Source organism: Poromitra crassiceps (genome assembly GCF_964638095.1).
Source record: "Poromitra crassiceps genome assembly, chromosome: 4".
Taxonomy (NCBI): domain Eukaryota; kingdom Metazoa; phylum Chordata; class Actinopteri; order Beryciformes; family Melamphaidae; genus Poromitra; species Poromitra crassiceps.
The window spans coordinates 57,637,707-57,655,206 of NC_139626.1; the positions used below are offsets into that span (position 1 = coordinate 57,637,707).

The following is a 17,500-nucleotide window of genomic DNA, read 5'->3' on the forward strand; positions in this document are numbered from 1 at the left end:
GCCGATCTTTCGGAAAAGACTAAAGACACACCTTTTCAGGCTCCATCTGGGCCCTTCTTGATCTAACTTCGTTCTCTCTCTTTCCTTATTAACACATTGACTGCCAGACGTTTTTTTTTGCTGTAGGTAGCTTCTGCCAAGCCGTTTTTTGAGGATTATGGCTCATTTTATAAGAGCCGAGGATTCGTTTCAGCTTGGAGTTTGTGAACATACAATATCTCAAAAGTACTAATAGAATGTGTACTTTCTCTGTCTAAAAGAGTTAGTTTGTAGAGTTAGTAGTTATGTAAGCATTAGCAGTTGAATACAGCATGGTTTTAGCGTGAAAAAGAATATTCAGAGATAAACGGCTTTTTGTGAAATTGGATGGAACGGTCACTTTAACCATTCATTTTTGGCTCTCTCTCTCTCTCTCTCCCTCCCACTCTCGCTCTCTCTCTCTCTCTCCCTCCCTCTCGCTCTCCCTCCTCTCTCTCTCTCTCTCTCTCTCTCTCTCTCTCTCTCTCTCTCTCTCCCTCCCTCTCGAGTTGCTTCAACTCCGCCCTCCGTGGGCGGACAAGCTTGTCACCAGTCAGTGCTTTGCTGCTCTCCTGTGCCTGCATGTCTGGGCCGCTGTTTGAGGAAGTCGGGATGGACTCGCTCGTTTGGAGTTTTGGTTGAGAGAAGCTTTTGCGATTCTGGTCATATTTATGCTGCGTGTTTCAAAGTGTGTTCCTCCACCTGTAATCTATCACCCGATCATAGTAGATCGGCTGAATCTATTATGTAAATTTGCAATCCCGCATCGCCAGCAATCAGCGCGAAAAGGAGAATGGCTGGGCTGAGAATGGCTTGACAAGTTAAAAAAATGCTTTCCTTTCTCTAGCCAGGAGAGCACTGTTGCCACTTAGTGGGTCGGTGGAATGGGTTGTAAACGTTCGGTGGCTCCAATAATTATATAAGAGATGTAAAAGGCTTAGATGCACAACCCACCGTCAAAAAAAAAAAATCGATGCCAAAAACGTGTAAACACGTTGTTGGCAGGGAACAGCTGGATTCTGAAAACGTGTTCATACGTTGTTGGCAGTGAATGTGTTAAAAAAAAAAAAAAAAAAAAAAAAAAAACTAACCAACCTTGTACCACTAACCTAAACTTGTACCACTGTTCCTTCAGAAGTTGTAGTTGTCATAGACTGTGCTCCATAGTTGATTGCTCTATTGCTGACAAAAAATGTGTTATTGTAAGTCGCTTTGGATAAAAGCGTCTGCCAAATGACGTAATGTAATGTAATGTAATGTTTGGAAGCTAGGCGGCTCTCCGTGATTGGACGTGGTGTTACGTGAATCCGTTTGAAAGTTAGGTGGCTCTCTGTGATTGGACATGCCGATTACCAGACCCCCCTTTTTCCCAGTGGGCGTGGAAAGTTGATCAGTTCTAAGTTGGCCCATGTGACTAGGGATGGGTACCGAGACCCGGTATCAAATGCTGACCATAGAGACAGTCCGCATGTCTGGGAACGCCCACAAAATGTTAAACGGCTGGCGCGCGAGTGGGGTAAAACCGCCGATCTATCTCATGGGCTGACTCACCAAAAGACGGTGCTGCGGCTCTAAACTACAGGTTTGGGGGTTCTAGAGCAGAACACAAGACGTCTGCTCAGATGTGCGTTTACTGCGGTGGTTAAATCCCCGATCGTGTCTGCCTGGGCTGTAGCCTGGTAAACCAGCCCGTCACGTGAACTCACATTTCATTTGGTTCCCCGTGACGGTCTGGCCCCAGCGCCATGGGGAGGGTTTAGCAGAAGCTGCAGAGCGGAAGAGCCAATCAGCGACTCCGCTGTGATTGACAGCGCAAGTTGGCCAATCAGGAACGCCACTAGCACTGCACTAACAAAACAGTAATGGCCGCCTCCTTGCCTGATCGTCTCGTGGAGTCATGTCAGCGTTTGTCTAGTTTAAACAGCCATAAAGTGCAGTTATTGCAGAAATAGACTCAATAACAACAATTAAACAAGTACAGGAGTATCGCCGCAACCGCAGAGTTTCTCAGCGGGAAATATGTTTTTGCCATTCTCCCGAGTGGATTTGGGTTTGACTGGATCCGACGCTGATTGGCTGAAGGAGTTGTCTGTCAAGGCAACTACGCCCGCCCATGCTCCCGCCCCTGCCAAACATCCCCCATGGCGCCGGGGCCAGACAGGCTACCTGGGCTGGGCTATCAGCTAAATTCTTACTTTGCTGAATGGATAAAACGGGGGAATTTACCCCACCCTGACCCCGCCCCCAGGCTAACCCAGTGTCTATGGTGGGCGTTCCTAGAGCCTGTATGGGCGTTCCCAGACATGCGGACTGTCTCTATGCTCGTTGTCACAAGTGCAACAAATCGTTGGCTAGTGAGGGTGGAAACACGAGCAATCTGTCTAAACCAGGGGTGTCAAACATGCGGCCCGGGGGCCAGATCAGATCCGGCCCGCCAAAGGGTCCAATCTGGCCCAAAGGATGACTTTGCAAAGTGTGAAAATTGCACTGAGAAGTCTTCAATCCAATGTGATGCACTTGTGAAGGCTAAGAGGTGGCTGGTTTCAGGAGCGAGTTAAATATTAAGTTGCCTATTCATCATTCAGTTATCTGTATTACAGTAATCACTAAATAGTCAGCTGATTTCATGACCTTTGCTTGACTATAGAGAATTGCACAGTTGCCATCAATTGTAATCAGGGGTGTAGTGATAAATAGAGGTGGGTAAACTATCCAAGGTGAGTAGTTTAGCCACCTTGTTTGCCCTCATTGATTGATAAAAATTGATCTGAAAATAGGTGAGTAAATTATCTGCCTCATTTCAAAGGAGTGGGTAAATTGCGTTTACTTGCGTTGACCCTCCACTTACACCCCTGATTGTAATGCACAGTACAGACAGTAGATCATGTGCTTGATGGTACCTGAGATAACCCTACGTGTTGTAGGGTTGTACCTGTCATTCTTTACACTAAAAGAAACAGGACAATTAGGAGGTGTTGTCATTATTATTGATTATTGATTTTCATTGTGTGGCCCACTTGAAATTGGGTCGCATGTGGCCCGTGGACTAGAATGAGTTTGACTGCCCTGGTCTAATGCACGGTTTTCAACAAGCTCCCAGTGCTGACCAATTTGGGGCCCACGGGCCAAACTTGGCCCGCGCTCTGTTTGTTTTGGCCCGCCACGGATTTGGCAAAAAAAATGTCCCCCCCCCCCCGATTTTTTTATCCCATTTTTTATCCCCCATTAGTGCTAACTTAATTTCTTTATCCCGGTTGCTACTCCACCCTCTGCCGATCGGGGGAGAGCCGAAACTGGCTCCATGCTTCCTCCGAGACATGGGCAGTTAGCCAGCCGCTTCTTTTCACCTGACAGAGGAAGCTTCACCTGTAGGACATACAGTAGCACGTGGGAGGTTCACGCTATTCCAACCAGTTCCCCTCCCTCCGAACAGGCGCCCTTAATGACCAGAGGAGGCACCACATTAGCAACCAGGATATTGCATGTTTTTGTCAAATTGTCATGGCAAATTGTTTACAAAAGATGGACAATAAAGCTGATTTTCAAAGTACCTTGAGGATTTTTCAAGTTGTGAATGAAGTCAAATTTCTCTCTTGATTACAAAGGTGGAAAATACAACTGTTTTTAACGGGGTGTTTACCGATTAAATGTGTAAGCTCCCCACAAATGTTTTTTTTTTTTAAATATATATAACCAATTACAAATTATTACAATTACCAAACGGATCAAAAGTAGATTATTATATTGAAATGTTATTTTAGATTTAGAATGGTAATTTTCTATAAAACACAATACATTTTAATGTAATTCCACAGCGTTTATTTTTGGCCCTCGGCCCTCCGCCCAGATTGAGTTTTGGCCCTTCATGGGAAAGAATTTGGGCACCCCTGAGCTACTCGCACTTCATCTGTCGATACCCCAGTTATCCAGTCCACCTCCTCAGGCATAACTAAATTATGCGAACATGGTTAATGATTAAGAGTAAACATTATCGTCAGAGCATCATCTCAGCTGTCCATATAGTGTCAGAGTTGAACTAAGTGTCAGATCACCTCTATCAATCAATGAGGGTAAACTACTCCCCTCCACCTCTGTATTTACCACTACACTGCTGTTTATAGCCTTTTTCTAACTGAATGTTAGATTGTAATTCTTACATAATCCTGGATGTTTTAATGAATAATAAAAAAACACACCCAAAGATTTTGCAACTTTTTTGTTAAAGCTGCAGCTACAATGAACCCTAACCCAGTCCCACTTGTTTAAGATTTTATTCTCTTAAAATTACAAAAAGAACCGATAAGAGTACCGTTAAAGTACCGGATCGATAAGCAGTAGTGACAAGAGTAGTAGTATCGTTAATAATTCCTTAACGATACCCATCCCTACCCATGACCTAGCCTACTTGTCTACAAGTTTTGCCGTGTTACGTGAATCCGTGTGGACGTTAAGCGCCTTTGTGTGATTGAACATGCCCATTGCCACACCTCCTGCTGTAAGTCGTTTTATACAGAAGCTAGCAACGGGTCACTTAAGAATGGCCCGCCACTCCCACCTGTTTCCCCCTTGCCACCCTGCGTTTCAAACATTTGCACCCAGAAACGTTGATTGGAAGTTGTGTCACTGGAACTAATAACAATACCACTGGTGTGCGATAGAGGTGACCATTCAATCATGCACAAATGACATCACTGGTCCACAACTCAACTCAACTCAACTCTCAATAAATAACTGTCAACCTGATATACTACTGATGTTCTAATGATACAAAGCTGGTTGGAAATCGGTGTAGTTTCCCTTTAAGATACATTTTCATGTTCTGCACAGAGTAGAAACGAGGAGATTCAAGATTTTTATTGTCACTCCGTAGTACAAGTATCACATGTGAAATTCTTGTGCTGTAGGCTCCGTTACAACATAGTGCAAAAAATAAAATAGAAGATATATAAATAAAAAAAACAAGAGGCAACGGCAATAGAGCAGTAAGACACGCCACAGACAGTGGCGTATTCACTGCCCATAGTGCAAATGGCATGAACATACTTTAAACATAATTAGACATAATAACATTCTGTTAGGTGCAAATAGCGTATACCTAATTAAACATACTATTGAACATTAGTCATACATAATGGTGGCATCTACACTATTTGTATATGTTAAGGAGTCTCGTGGCCTGTGAGAAGAAACTGTCCCTCAAGCGATTTGTGCGTGCTCTTGGGACCCTGTATCTCCTCCCTGAGGGTAGCAGGGAGAACAGACTGTTGTGGGGGTGGTTTGTGTCTTTGATGATCTTCAGGGACCTCCTGAGGCACCGCTGGTTGTACAGATCTTGCAGTAGGGGAGTAGGGTAGAGTAGGGGACTAGGATGGCACGGTGACTCGGTGGTTAGCACTGTCGCCTCACAGCAAGAAGGTTGTGTGTTCAAACCCCAGTCTGTCACAGGTCCTGCTCACAGCATGAAGGCTGTGTGTTCAAACCCCAGTCTGTCACAGGTCCTGCTCACAGCAAGAAGGTTGTGTGTTCAAACCCCAGTCTGTCACAGGTCCTGCTCACAGCAAGAAGGTTGTGTGTTCAAACCCCAGTCTGTCACAGGTCCTCACAGCAAGAAGGTTGTGTGTTCAAACCCCAGTCTGTCACAGGTCCTCACAGCATGAAGGTTGTGTGTTCAAACCCCAGTCTGTCACAGGTCCTCACAGCAAGAAGGTTGTGTGTTCAAACCCCAGTCTGTCACAGGTCCTGCTCACAGCAAGAAGGTTGTGTGTTCAAACCCCAGTCTGTCACAGGTCCTGCTCACAGCAAGAAGGCTGTGTGTTCAAACCCCAGTCTGTCACAGGTCCTGCTCACAGCAAGAAGGTTGTGTGTTCAAACCCCAGTCTGTCACAGGTCCTGCTCACAGCAAGAAGGTTGTGTGTTCAAACCCCAGTCTGTCACAGGTCCTGCTCACAGCAAGAAGGTTGTGTGTTCAAACCCCAGTCTGTCACAGGTCCTGCTCACAGCAAGAAGGTTGTGTGTTCAAACCCCAGTCTGTCACAGGTCCTGCTCACAGCAAGAAGGTTGTGTGTTCAAACCCCAGTCTGTCACAGGTCCTGCTCACAGCAAGAAGGCTGTGTGTTCAAACCCCAGTCTGTCACAGGTCCTCACAGCAAGAAGGTTGTGTGTTCAAACCCCAGTCTGTCACAGGTCCTGCTCACAGCAAGAAGGTTGTGTGTTCAAACCCCAGTCTGTCACAGGTCCTGCTCACAGCAAGAAGGTTGTGTGTTCAAACCCCAGTCTGTCACAGGTCCTGCTCACAGCATGAAGGTTGTGTGTTCAAACCCCAGTCTGTCACAGGTCCTGCTCACAGCAAGAAGGCTGTGTGTTCAAACCCCAGTCTGTCACAGGTCCTGCTCACAGCAAGAAGGTTGTGTGTTCAAACCCCAGTCTGTCACAGGTCCTGCTCACAGCAAGAAGGTTGTGTGTTCAAACCCCAGTCTGTCACAGGTCCTGTGCAGAGTTTGCATGTTCTCCCTGTGTTCGTGTGGGTTTCTTCTGGGTGTTCCTCTCACCATCAAACACATACTAGGTATGCTAGGTTAATGGGGGGCATGGGGCTAGCAACCCGTCTTCTTCTGTATGAGGTAGACTGCCTCTGTAGGATGCAGTCTACCTCTCTGTATTAGGGGTGGGAATCACCAGATGCCCACGATCCGATACTAAAACGATACTTGAGTCACGATACGATAGTATTGCGATATCGCGATATGCTAGTATTGCGATATATTGAATGTTGTGATATTTCAATATATTGTCTAACTCCTTTTCCTACCTTTTCCTTGACCTCACCGGAAGTAAAACATGCAGTGTTTTTTTTTGTTTTGTTTTGTTTTTGGCCCACATGTAGGCTATATACATTATTAAGCTTCTCTGGACTCAATACGCCACCGCAGGCGCGGACTGCAACATCGGGCGCTTCGGGCAGATGCCGGTGGCCTTTTTTTCTTTCTTTTTTTTCTTTTTATATCGATACTTGGCGTCCAAATATCGATACAATATGGTCAGGCAAAATATCGCGATACTATGGTGTATCAATTTTTTCCCCCACCCCTACTGTGTATGAGGAAGACTGCCTGCAGTGCCCGGAGGTTGGGCCCTATGCCTACAGGGAAGAGAAGAAGAACAGGACTAGGAGACAGTTTGGATTTCACTCTCATATTTCCGATTCGCCACTTCCTGTGGGCAGAGACGTGTGTCCATACCTGACAGCAGAATTGAATTTAGGCAAACCGATAAACAGACCACCCTGGGGGCTTTTCACTTTCGCTACTGCTCTTTCATCTCCATCCTCTGCTTTCTCTCTCCCTCTGACTCCTCCCCCTGTCTCTCTTCTGGCTTCAGGTGAGACTGTTTCCCTGGTGGATGTGGATATCTCACGGCGAGGGGCGAACACGCCGCACCCTCCCACGCCTCCTCCTCCGCCTCGCCGAAGCCTCAGTCTGTTAGGTACTTTACTCTGTCTGTTAGGTACTTTACTCTGTCTGTTAGGTACTTTACTCAGTCTGTTAGGTACTTTACTCAGTCTGTTAGGTACTTTACTCTGTCTGTTAGGTAATTTACTCTGTCTGTTAGGTACTTTACTCTCAGTCTGTTAGGTACTTTACTCTCAGTCTGTTGGGTACTTTACTCAGTCTGTTAGGTACTTTACTCAGTCTGTTAGGTACTTTACTCTGTCTGTTAGGTAATTTACTCTGTCTGTTAGGTACTTTACTCTCAGTCTGTTAGGCACTTTACTCTGTCTGTTAGGCACTTTACTCTGTCTGTTAGGCACTTTACTCTGTCTGTTAGGTAATTTACTCTGTCTGTTAGGTACTTTACTCTCAGTCTGTTAGGTACTTTACTCTCAGTCTGTTGGGTACTTTACTCGCAGTCTGTTAGGTACTTTACTCTCAGTCTGTTGGGTACTTTACTCTGTCTGTTAGGTATTTTACTCTGTCTGTTAGGTACTTTTCTCTCAGTCTGTTGGGTACTTTACTCTGTCTGTTAGGTACTTTACTCTGTCTGTTAGGTACTTTACTCTAACTTTGTTAGGCACTTTACTCTCAGTCTCTTAGGTACTTTACTCTAACTTTGTTAGGTACCTTTCTCTCAGTCTGTTAGGTACTTTACTCTCAGTCTCTTAGGTAATTTACTCTAACTTTGTTAGGTACCTTTCTCTCAGTCTGTTAGGTACTTTACTCTCAGTCTGTTAGGTACTTTTCTCTCAGTCTGTTGGGTACTTTACTCTCAGTCTGTTAGGCACTTTTCTCTCAGTCTGTTGGGTACTTTACTCTCAGTCTGTTGGGTACTTTACTCTGTCTGTTAGGTACTTTTCTCTCAGTCTGTTGGGTACTTTACTCTCAGTCTGTTGGGTACTTTACTCTGTCTGTTAGGCACTTTACTCTGTCTGTTAGGTACTTTACTCTCAGTCTGTTGGGTACCTTTCTCTCAGTCTGTTGGGTACTTTACTCTCAGTCTGTTGGGTACCTTTCTCTCAGTCTGTTGGGTACTTTACTCTCAGTCTGTTAGGCACTTTACTCTAACTTTGTTGTACTTTAATCTCTGTCTGTTAGGTACTTTACTCTGTCTGTTAGGTACTTTACTCTCAGTCTGTTAGGTACTTTACTCTGTCTGTTAGGTACTTTACTCTGTCTGTTAGGTACTTTACTCTCAGTCTGTTAGGTACTTTACTCTGTCTGTTAGGTACTTTACTCTGTCTGTTAGGTACTTTACTCTAACTTTGTTAGGTACTTTACTCTGTCTGTTAGGTACTTTACTCTCAGTCTATTACGGTACTTTACTCTCAGTCTGTTAGGTACTTTACTCTCAGTCTGTTAGGTATTTTACTCTCAGTCTGTTAGGTACTTTACTCTCAGTCTGTTAGGTACTTTACTCTCAGTCTGTTAGGTACTTTACTCTGTCTGTTAGGCACTTTACGTTGTCTGTTAGGTACTTTACTCTGTCTGTTAGGCACTTTACTCTGTCTGTTAGGTACTTTACTCTCAGTCTGTTAGGTACTTTACTCTGTCTGTAAGGTACTTTACTCTCAGTCTGTTAGGTACTTTACTCTCAGTCTATTACGGTACTTTACTCTCAGTCTGTTGGATACTTTACTCTCAGTCTATTACGGCACTTTACTCTCAGTCTGTTGGATACTTTACTCTCAGTCTATTACGGCACTTTACTCTCAGTCTGTTAGGTACTTTACTCTCAGTCTGTTAGGTACTTTACTCTCAGTCTGTTGGATACTTTACTCTCAGTCTGTTAGGTACTTTACTCTCAGTCTGTTAGGCACTTTACCGTCAGTCTGTTAGGTACTTTACTCTGTCTGTTAGGCACTTCACTCTCAGTCTGTTGGATACTTTACTCTCAGTCTGTTAGTTACTTTACTCTCAGTCTGTTAGGTACTTTACTCTCAGTCTGTTAGGTACTTTACTCTCAGTCTGTGACTGTTAGGTACTTTACTCTGTCTGTTAGGCACTTTACTCTCAGTCTGTTAGGTACTTTACTCTGTCTGTTAGGCACTTTACTCTCAGTCTGTTGGGTACTTTTCTCTCAGTCTATTATGGTACTTTACTCTCAGTCTGTTGGGTACTTTTCTCTCAGTCTATTACGGTACTTTACTCTCAGTCTGTTAGGTACTTTACTCTCAGTGTGTTAGTTACTTTACTCTCAGTCTGTTAGGTACTTTTCTCTCAGTCTATTACGGTACTTTACTCTCAGTCTGTTAGGTACTTTACTCTCAGTCTGTTAGGTACTTTACTCTGTCTGTTAGGTACTTTACTCTGTCTGTTAGGTACTTTACTCTCAGTCTGTTAGGTACTTTACTCTGTCTGTTAGGTACTTTACTCTCAGTCTGTTAGGTACTTTTCTCTCAGTCTGTTAGGTACTTTTCTCTCAGTCTGTTAGGTACTTTTCTCTCAGTCTGTTAGGTACTTTTCTCTCAGTCTGTTAGGTACTTTACTCTAAATTTGTTAGGTACTTTTCTCTCAGTCTGTTAGGTACTTTACTCTAACTTTGTTAGGTACTTTTCTCTCAGTCTGTTAGGTACTTTACTCTAACTTTGTTAGGTACTTTTCTCTCAGTATGTTAGGTACTTTACTCTCACTCTGTTAGGTACTTTACTCTCAGTCTGTTGGGTACTTTACTCTCAGTCTGTTAGGTACCTTTCTCTCAGTCTGTTAGGTACTTTACTCTCAGTCTGTTGGGTACTTTACTCTCAGTCTGTTAGGTACTTTACTCTGTCTGTTAGGTACTTTACTCTGTCTGTTAGGTACTTTTCTCTCAGTCTGTTAGCTACTTTACTCTCAGTCTGTTAGGTACTTTACTCTCAGTCTGTTAGGTATTTACTCTGCCTTCATATTTCTCACTCTCCTCCTAGCTTTCTCCACCTCTTGTTCATCTCAGGGGTATCTGAGGGCGTTTTCACACTGGAACGTTTTAGGTCGACTTGACTGAGTTCTGGGGCCGAACACGGCGCGACTGGGTCAGTGTGAACATGCCCCTCGAACTCGTAGTCGACGTAACTCACTCGCTCTCGGTCCAGCTTGAGAGGGTGGTTTCGGAGCGGCTTGCGTCGCCCTAACCCTAACCCTAATGCGGCGCGAGTGATGTGTGAACGCGCGCCGACTTCAGCTCGTCCTAATGCTGTATTTCTAATGTTAACATCAATGGGGCGTTCACAAACATTGAATAAACATTTATTGGACAAATTACCACCAAGGGCATAGCAAGCCTAGCGTTACAAACGTTAATGTTTACAACTTACCTGGCTGTTCGCCGATAATATCTGCGTATGGTGAGGGCTTCACGGTTCAACAGAATCAGTACATGAAAACGTTGTTTTCCAGACGCAGCCGTGCCTCGTTTTCAAATTCAACACTTTCCCGATATTGAAAGAGACAAACGATGTAAAATGCAAAAAGCAGTACCAAGTACCATGTTTACATCCCGGGCTTCCTTTCCGGGTGGAATTACGCTATACGCGTCTACTTCCGTCTGGTTGGCGCTCCACTCTGTAGAACGACGGCCTGGGCGCGGTGATAAAAAGCATTATGTGAAACGGAGCCGCTCTAGTTGAAAATTGAAACATTGCATATTTTTCACTGCTGCGGCAGCGCCTGGCTCGACCCAAATATGTGTGAAAACGCCCTGAATGTTCTCCATTGAACTCACTGACATGTAGGCTGTAGGTAGGCCTGTTGAACTCACTGACATGTAGGCTGTAGGTAGACCTGTTGAACTCACTGACATGTAGGCTGTAGGTAGACCTGTTGAACTCACTGACATGTAGGCTGTAGGTAGACCTGTTGAACTCACTGACATGTAGGCTGTAGGTAGGCCTGTTGAACTCACTGACATGTAGGCTGTAGGTAGACCTGTTGAACTCACTGACATGTAGGCTGTAGGTAGACCTGTTGAACTCACTGACATGTAGGCTGTAGGTAGGCCTGTTGAACTCACTGACATGTAGGCTGTAGGTAGGCCTGTTGAACTCACTGACATGTAGGCACTGACATGTAGGCTGTAGGTAGACCTGTTGAACTCACTGACATGTAGGCTGTAGGTAGGCCTGTTGAACTCACTGACATGTAGGCTGTAGGTAGGCCTGTTGAACTCACTGACATGTAGGCTGTAGGTAGGCCTGTTGAACTCACTGACATGTAGGCTGTAGGTAGGCCTGTTGAACTCACTGACATGTAGGCTGTAGGTAGGCCTGTTGAACTCACTGACATGTAGGCTGTAGGTAGGCCTGTTGAACTCACTGACATGTAGGCTGTAGGTAGGCCTGTTGAACTCACTGACATGTAGGCTGTAGGTAGGCCTGTTGAACTCACTGACATGTAGGCTGTAGGTAGGCCTGTTGAACTCACTGACATGTAGGCTGTAGGTAGACCTGTTGAACTCACTGACATGTAGGCTGTAGGTAGGCCTGTTGAACTCACTGACATGTAGGCTGTAGGTAAGCCTGTTGAACTCACTGACATGTAGGCTGTGTGTAGGCCTGTTGAACTCACTGACATGTAGGCTGTAGGTAGGCCTGTTGAACTCACTGACATGTAGGCTGTAGGTAGGCCTGTTGAACTCACTGACATGTAGGCACTGACATGTAGGCTGTAGGTAGACCTGTTGAACTCACTGACATGTAGGCTGTAGGTAGACCTGTTGAACTCACTGACATGTAGGCTGTAGGTAGGCCTGTTGAACTCACTGACATGTAGGCTGTAGGTAGGCCTGTTGAACTCACTGACATGTAGGCTGTAGGTAGGCCTGTTGAACTCACTGACATGTAGGCTGTAGGTAGGCCTGTTGAACTCACTGACATGTAGGCACTGACATGTAGGCTGTAGGTAGACCTGTTGAACTCACTGACATGTAGGCTGTAGGTAGACCTGTTGAACTCACTGACATGTAGGCTGTAGGTAGGCCTGTTGAACTCACTGACATGTAGGCTGTAGGTAGACCTGTTGAACTCACTGACATGTAGGCTGTAGGTAGACCTGTTGAACTCACTGACATGTAGGCTGTAGGTAGGCCTGTTGAACTCACTGACATGTAGGCTGTATCCACCAGGTTAAAAGTATTTATCTAAAGTTGGCCTCATACAGAACAAACTGAGAAACGCGGTTAAAATTTTGATCTCAGAGGGCCATAACTTCGCGTTGACGGACATGTGGTTAAGTATGACCATTCATTCATTACACTATATCTCGCAGACGGTCATTCAATAAACAAAACAATGTTCAGTTTCTTCTTCTTTTTCTTCTTTGGTTATTGGTGGTTGGCAAACCAGCTTAGAGGTGCATTATCGCCACCAAGTGGACTGGAGTCACACTACAGTCATTTATCGCCTAAACTGGGAAGCACTGCTCAAAGTGCGACACCTAGTGGCAAAATTCGGTATACCGGTTAGATTCGGTTTGAAGAGCAATATCGAACCGGTTTTAAAATGTTCACAATAACCCATGCCTATGACAAATTATATATAGATCCAAAATCGTCAAACCTATCCTATAATCTCAGGTGTTTCTGACTTTTTAAATTTTAAGTTCTGGAAGGTCAGACATAGACAAGATGAGTTTCACATGAAGCTGTAATCTGATTGGATGGACAGGCTTTGAAAGGCCAGCTGAGTTTCCCATGAAGCTGTAATCTGATTGGACGGGCAGGCTTTGAAAGGCCAGCTGAACACAGTGACTCATAGGATGACAAAGGTACAGCTGCATCTGACAGGCAGGAGAGCAGCGCAAACGGCTTGTCTTCTCTGGGCCAGAAATCTACACTGTGTCTCATTGGCGGTTGCAAAATCACTCAATACCAATGGGACAATCTGATTGGTCAGTAAAAAGAAAGACGTAAAGCCCTGTAATTTGGAGAAATGAGATCAGAGACTGAGGCTGACTGACAGTGTTGAAGAAACCTGTTACACACCCACTTTCCTTCCTTCCTTCCTTTATTCCCCCATCCCCCTGTCTCTCTTATTGTCCTCTCTTCCTCTTCCCTCTCTTCCTATTCTCTTCCTCTGTCCTCTTCCCTCTCTTCCTCTCTCCTCTTCCCTCTCTTCCCTCTCTCCTCTTCCCTCTCTTCCCTCTCTCCTCTTCCCTCTTCCTCTTCCCTCTCTTCCCTCTCTCCTCTTCCCTCTTCCTCTTCCCTCTCTTCCTCTCTCATCTCCTCTCTATTCCTCTCTCCTCTTTCCTCTCTCCTCTTCCCTCTCTTCCTCTCTCCTCTTCCCTCTCTTCCCTCTCTCCTCTTCCCTCTTCCTCTTCCCTCTCTTCCCTCTCTCCTCTTCCCTCTCTTCCTCTCTCCTCTTCCCTCTCTTCCTCTCCTTTTCCCTCTCTTACTCTCTCCTCTTCCCTCTCTTCCTCTCTCCTGTTCCTCTCTCTTCTCTCTATTCATCTCTCCTCTTCCCTCTCTTCCTCTTCCCTCTCTTCCTCTCTCCTGTTCCTCTCTCTTCCCTCTCTCCTCTTCTCTCTCTTCCTCTCTCCTCTTCTCTCTATTCCTCTCTCCTCTTCCCTCTCTTCCTCTGTCTTCTTCCCTCTCTTCCTCTCACCTCTTCTCTCTATTCATCTCTCCTCTTCCCTCTCTTCCTCTCTACTCTGCCCTCTCTTCCTCTCTCCTCGTCCCTCTCTTCCTCCCTCTTGCCTTCTTTCCTTTCTTCTCGTTCCTCCCTCCTCCCCCCGTTCTTCCTACAGATGGTATAGGTGGGCCTCAGCATGGTCCTTTCCTACTGAGTGTAATGGGAGCTTCCCTGCAGTCCCTCCCCCTGCCTCTCCCCCCTCCTCCTCTCTCCCACGCCACCATCCAGCACAGCCTCAGCCTCAACGGTAAGAACCCCAGCAACTCCAACCAGGCTGGGGTCCATCAATCAGTCCATTCAGCAATCAACTCATCAGTTCCAATTCAAACCAGGAATTGGAATTGAAATTGGGAAAAAGCAAAATAGTAAGACATCAAAACTATGAAATATTACAAATGGAATTGGAAGCGACCAAAAAAGTGTTTAAATAACAATAAAAACACAATAAAAACAATCATATTTAGATTCTTTGCCTTGATGGAAAGTCAAAGGCTTTGGATCATCTTCACTTTTTATATTTGTCTACTAAGCTAATTTCAAGGATTTCATCTCTTTAAGAGAATGAGAAACATTCAATCAGGTGGGTCCAGACTGTTTCAATCAGGTGGTCCAGAGACTGTTTCAATCAGGTGGTCCAGAGACTGTTTCAATCAGGTGGGTCCAGACTGTTTCAATCAGGTGGGTCCAGACTGTTTCAATCAGGTGGTCCAGAGACTGTTTCAATCAGGTGGGTCTAGACTGTTTCAATCTGGTGGGTCCAGACTGTCGACGCTAGTGTTTCAATCAGGAGAGACTAGTGGATGAATCAAATGATGTTCATTACAATAGCAGAATATTACGGAATGAATAATGAGAATTGAATGTGTCAAAATAAGTCTTTGGTGCTTAGGTGCCACAAGGAGATATAGTAAGTAGATGGACGGCCAGCAGCCCTGAGCAGCAGCCAGATATATCCCCCAGTGGAGTCTAGATACTGGTGGTGGTGGTGATCTGAGACTGATGGATCTGATGACTCTGAAGGGTCTGCAAGACTGGGTGGAGATGGAGAGGTGGTGGCTGCACGAACCACAGCAGCAGGAGAGGGCAGGCTAAGGAGGATAAAAACGGACGTATTTAAGAGGACAGCAGCCATGTGATTGGCTCACGATGGAGGAGTGTAGCAATGTGATAGGCTTACAATTGAGGTGTGGATAGATGGCTAACAGCTGATTATTCAATTGATGCCCCGGAAGTTGACAGGCTTGATTTGAGCGTGTGAACCTGATATGAGGGTAGGATGAAGGTAGACGTGAACTGTGGAAGCGTTAATGTGCAGATTATAGTCTTCCTGCTTGAAGCTCTGTTAGAACTTCACAAGTCTGAGATAGCTGAGATCTGTGTTTGTATAATGTGGTTTCTGGATGAGATCTGTGTTTGTATAATGTGGTTTCTGGATGAGATCTGTGTTTGTATAATGTGGTTTCTGGATGAGATCTGTGTTTGTATAATGTGGTTTCTGGATGAGATCTGTGTTTGTATAATGTGGTTTCTGGATGAGATCTGTGTTTGTATAATGTGGTTTCTGGATGAAAGCAAGATTAATTTATTCATCAAAATGGGAATCACTTTGTTTCTCTCTTCCAGACGCCTTCCTCCGCGCCCTTCCTCATTCGACCTCATCGCCGGCCGACGCCCCGCCCCCTGCCAGGCTGGCTCCGCCCCCCACGCTGTGTGCCCTGCGGCGGTCTGAGGCCAGCAACTTCACCGCGAGCCTGAGGGAACTGGAGAAGGTCAGACGCAACACCTTGGCTTTAGCCTGTTCGGCATGAATTAATAATAATATAATCGCGTATTGTTATAATAGAGACCAAACATCGAGCAAAAATCAGTCCGAAATGTATTTGGAAGCCATACTGTGTGATACTGTGTGCAGTGTGGCTGGTATTGGGGTCATACTGTGTGTTACTGTGTGCAGTGTGGCTGGTATTGGGGTCATATACTGTGTGTTACTGTGTGCAGTGTGGCTGGTACTGGGGTCATATACTGTGTGTTACTGTGTGCAGTGCGGCTGGTACTGGGGTCCTATACTGTGTGTTACTGTGTGCAGTGCGGCTGGTACTGGGGTCATATACTGTGTGTTACTGTGTGCAGTGCAGCTGGTACTGGGGTCATATACTGTGTGTTACTGTGTGCAGTGCGGCTGGTACTGGGGTCATATACTGTGTGTTACTGTGTGCAGTGTGGCTGGTACTGGGGTCATATACTGTGTGTTACTGTGTGCAGTGCGGCTGGTACTGGGGTCATATACTGTGTGTTACTGTGTGCAGTGCGGCTGGTACTGGGGTCATATACTGTGTGTTACTGTGTGCAGTGCGGCTGGTACTGGGGTCATATACTGTGTGTTACTGTGTGCAGTGCGGCTGGTACTGGGGTCATATACTGTGTGTTACTGTGTGCAGTGCGGCTGGTACTGGGGTCATATAATGTGTGTTGCTGTGTGCAGTGCAGCTGGTACTGGGGTCATATACTGTGTGTTACTGTGTGCAGTGCGGCTGGTACTGGGGTCATATACTGTGTGTTACTGTGTCCAGTGTGGCTGGTACTGGGGTCATATACTGTGTGTTACTGTGTGCAGTGCGGCTGGTACTGGGGTCATATACTGTGTGTTACTGTGTGCAGTGTGGCTGGTACTGGGGTCATATACTCTGTGTTACTGTGTGCAGTGTGGCTGGTACTGGGGTCATATACTGTGTGTTACTGTGTGCAGTGTGGCTGGTACTGGGGTCATATACTGTGTGTTACTGTGTGCAGTGCGGCTGGTACTGGGGTCATATACTGTGTGTTACTGTGTGCAGTGTGGCTGGTACTGGGGTCATATACTGTGTGTTACTGTGTGCAGTGTGGCTGGTACTGGGGTCATATACTGTGTGTTACTGTGTCCAGTGTGGCTGGTACTGGGGTCATATACTGTGTGTTACTGTGTGCAGTGTGGCTGGTACTGGGGTCATATACTGTGTGTTACTGTGTGCAGTGCGGCTGGTACTGGGGTCATATACTGTGTGTTACTGTGTGCAGTGTGGCTGGTACTGGGGTCATATACTGTGTGCAGTGTGGCTGGTACTGGGGTCATATACTGTGTGCAGTGTGGCTGGTACTGGGGTCATATACTGTGTGTTACTGTCTGCAGTGTGGCTGGTACTGGGGTCATATACTGTGTGCAGTGTGGCTGGTACTGGGGTCATATACTGTGTGTTACTGTGTGCAGTGCGGCTGGTACTGGGGTCATATACTGTGTGTTACTGTGTGCAGTGCGGCTGGTACTGGGGTCATATACTGTGTGTTACTGTGTGCAGTGCGGCTGGTACTGGGGTCATATACTGTGTGTTACTGTGTGCAGTGCGGCTGGTACTG

General features: G+C 45.7%; 1 protein-coding gene across 1 annotated transcript in view; it reads left to right on the forward strand.

The window, feature by feature from the left end:
- socs7 (suppressor of cytokine signaling 7) overlaps positions 1–17,500 on the forward strand; it is a gene marked incomplete at both ends in the record, with an annotated part of 36,222 nt that overhangs the window by 10,187 nt on the left and 8,535 nt on the right. The window contains 3 exons of the mRNA XM_083635990.1: positions 7,396–7,500; positions 14,226–14,357; positions 15,734–15,879. Coding sequence (XP_083492116.1) covers positions 7,396–7,500; positions 14,226–14,357; positions 15,734–15,879 — 383 coding nt within the window. The remainder of the gene's footprint in view (positions 1–7,395; positions 7,501–14,225; positions 14,358–15,733; positions 15,880–17,500) is intronic.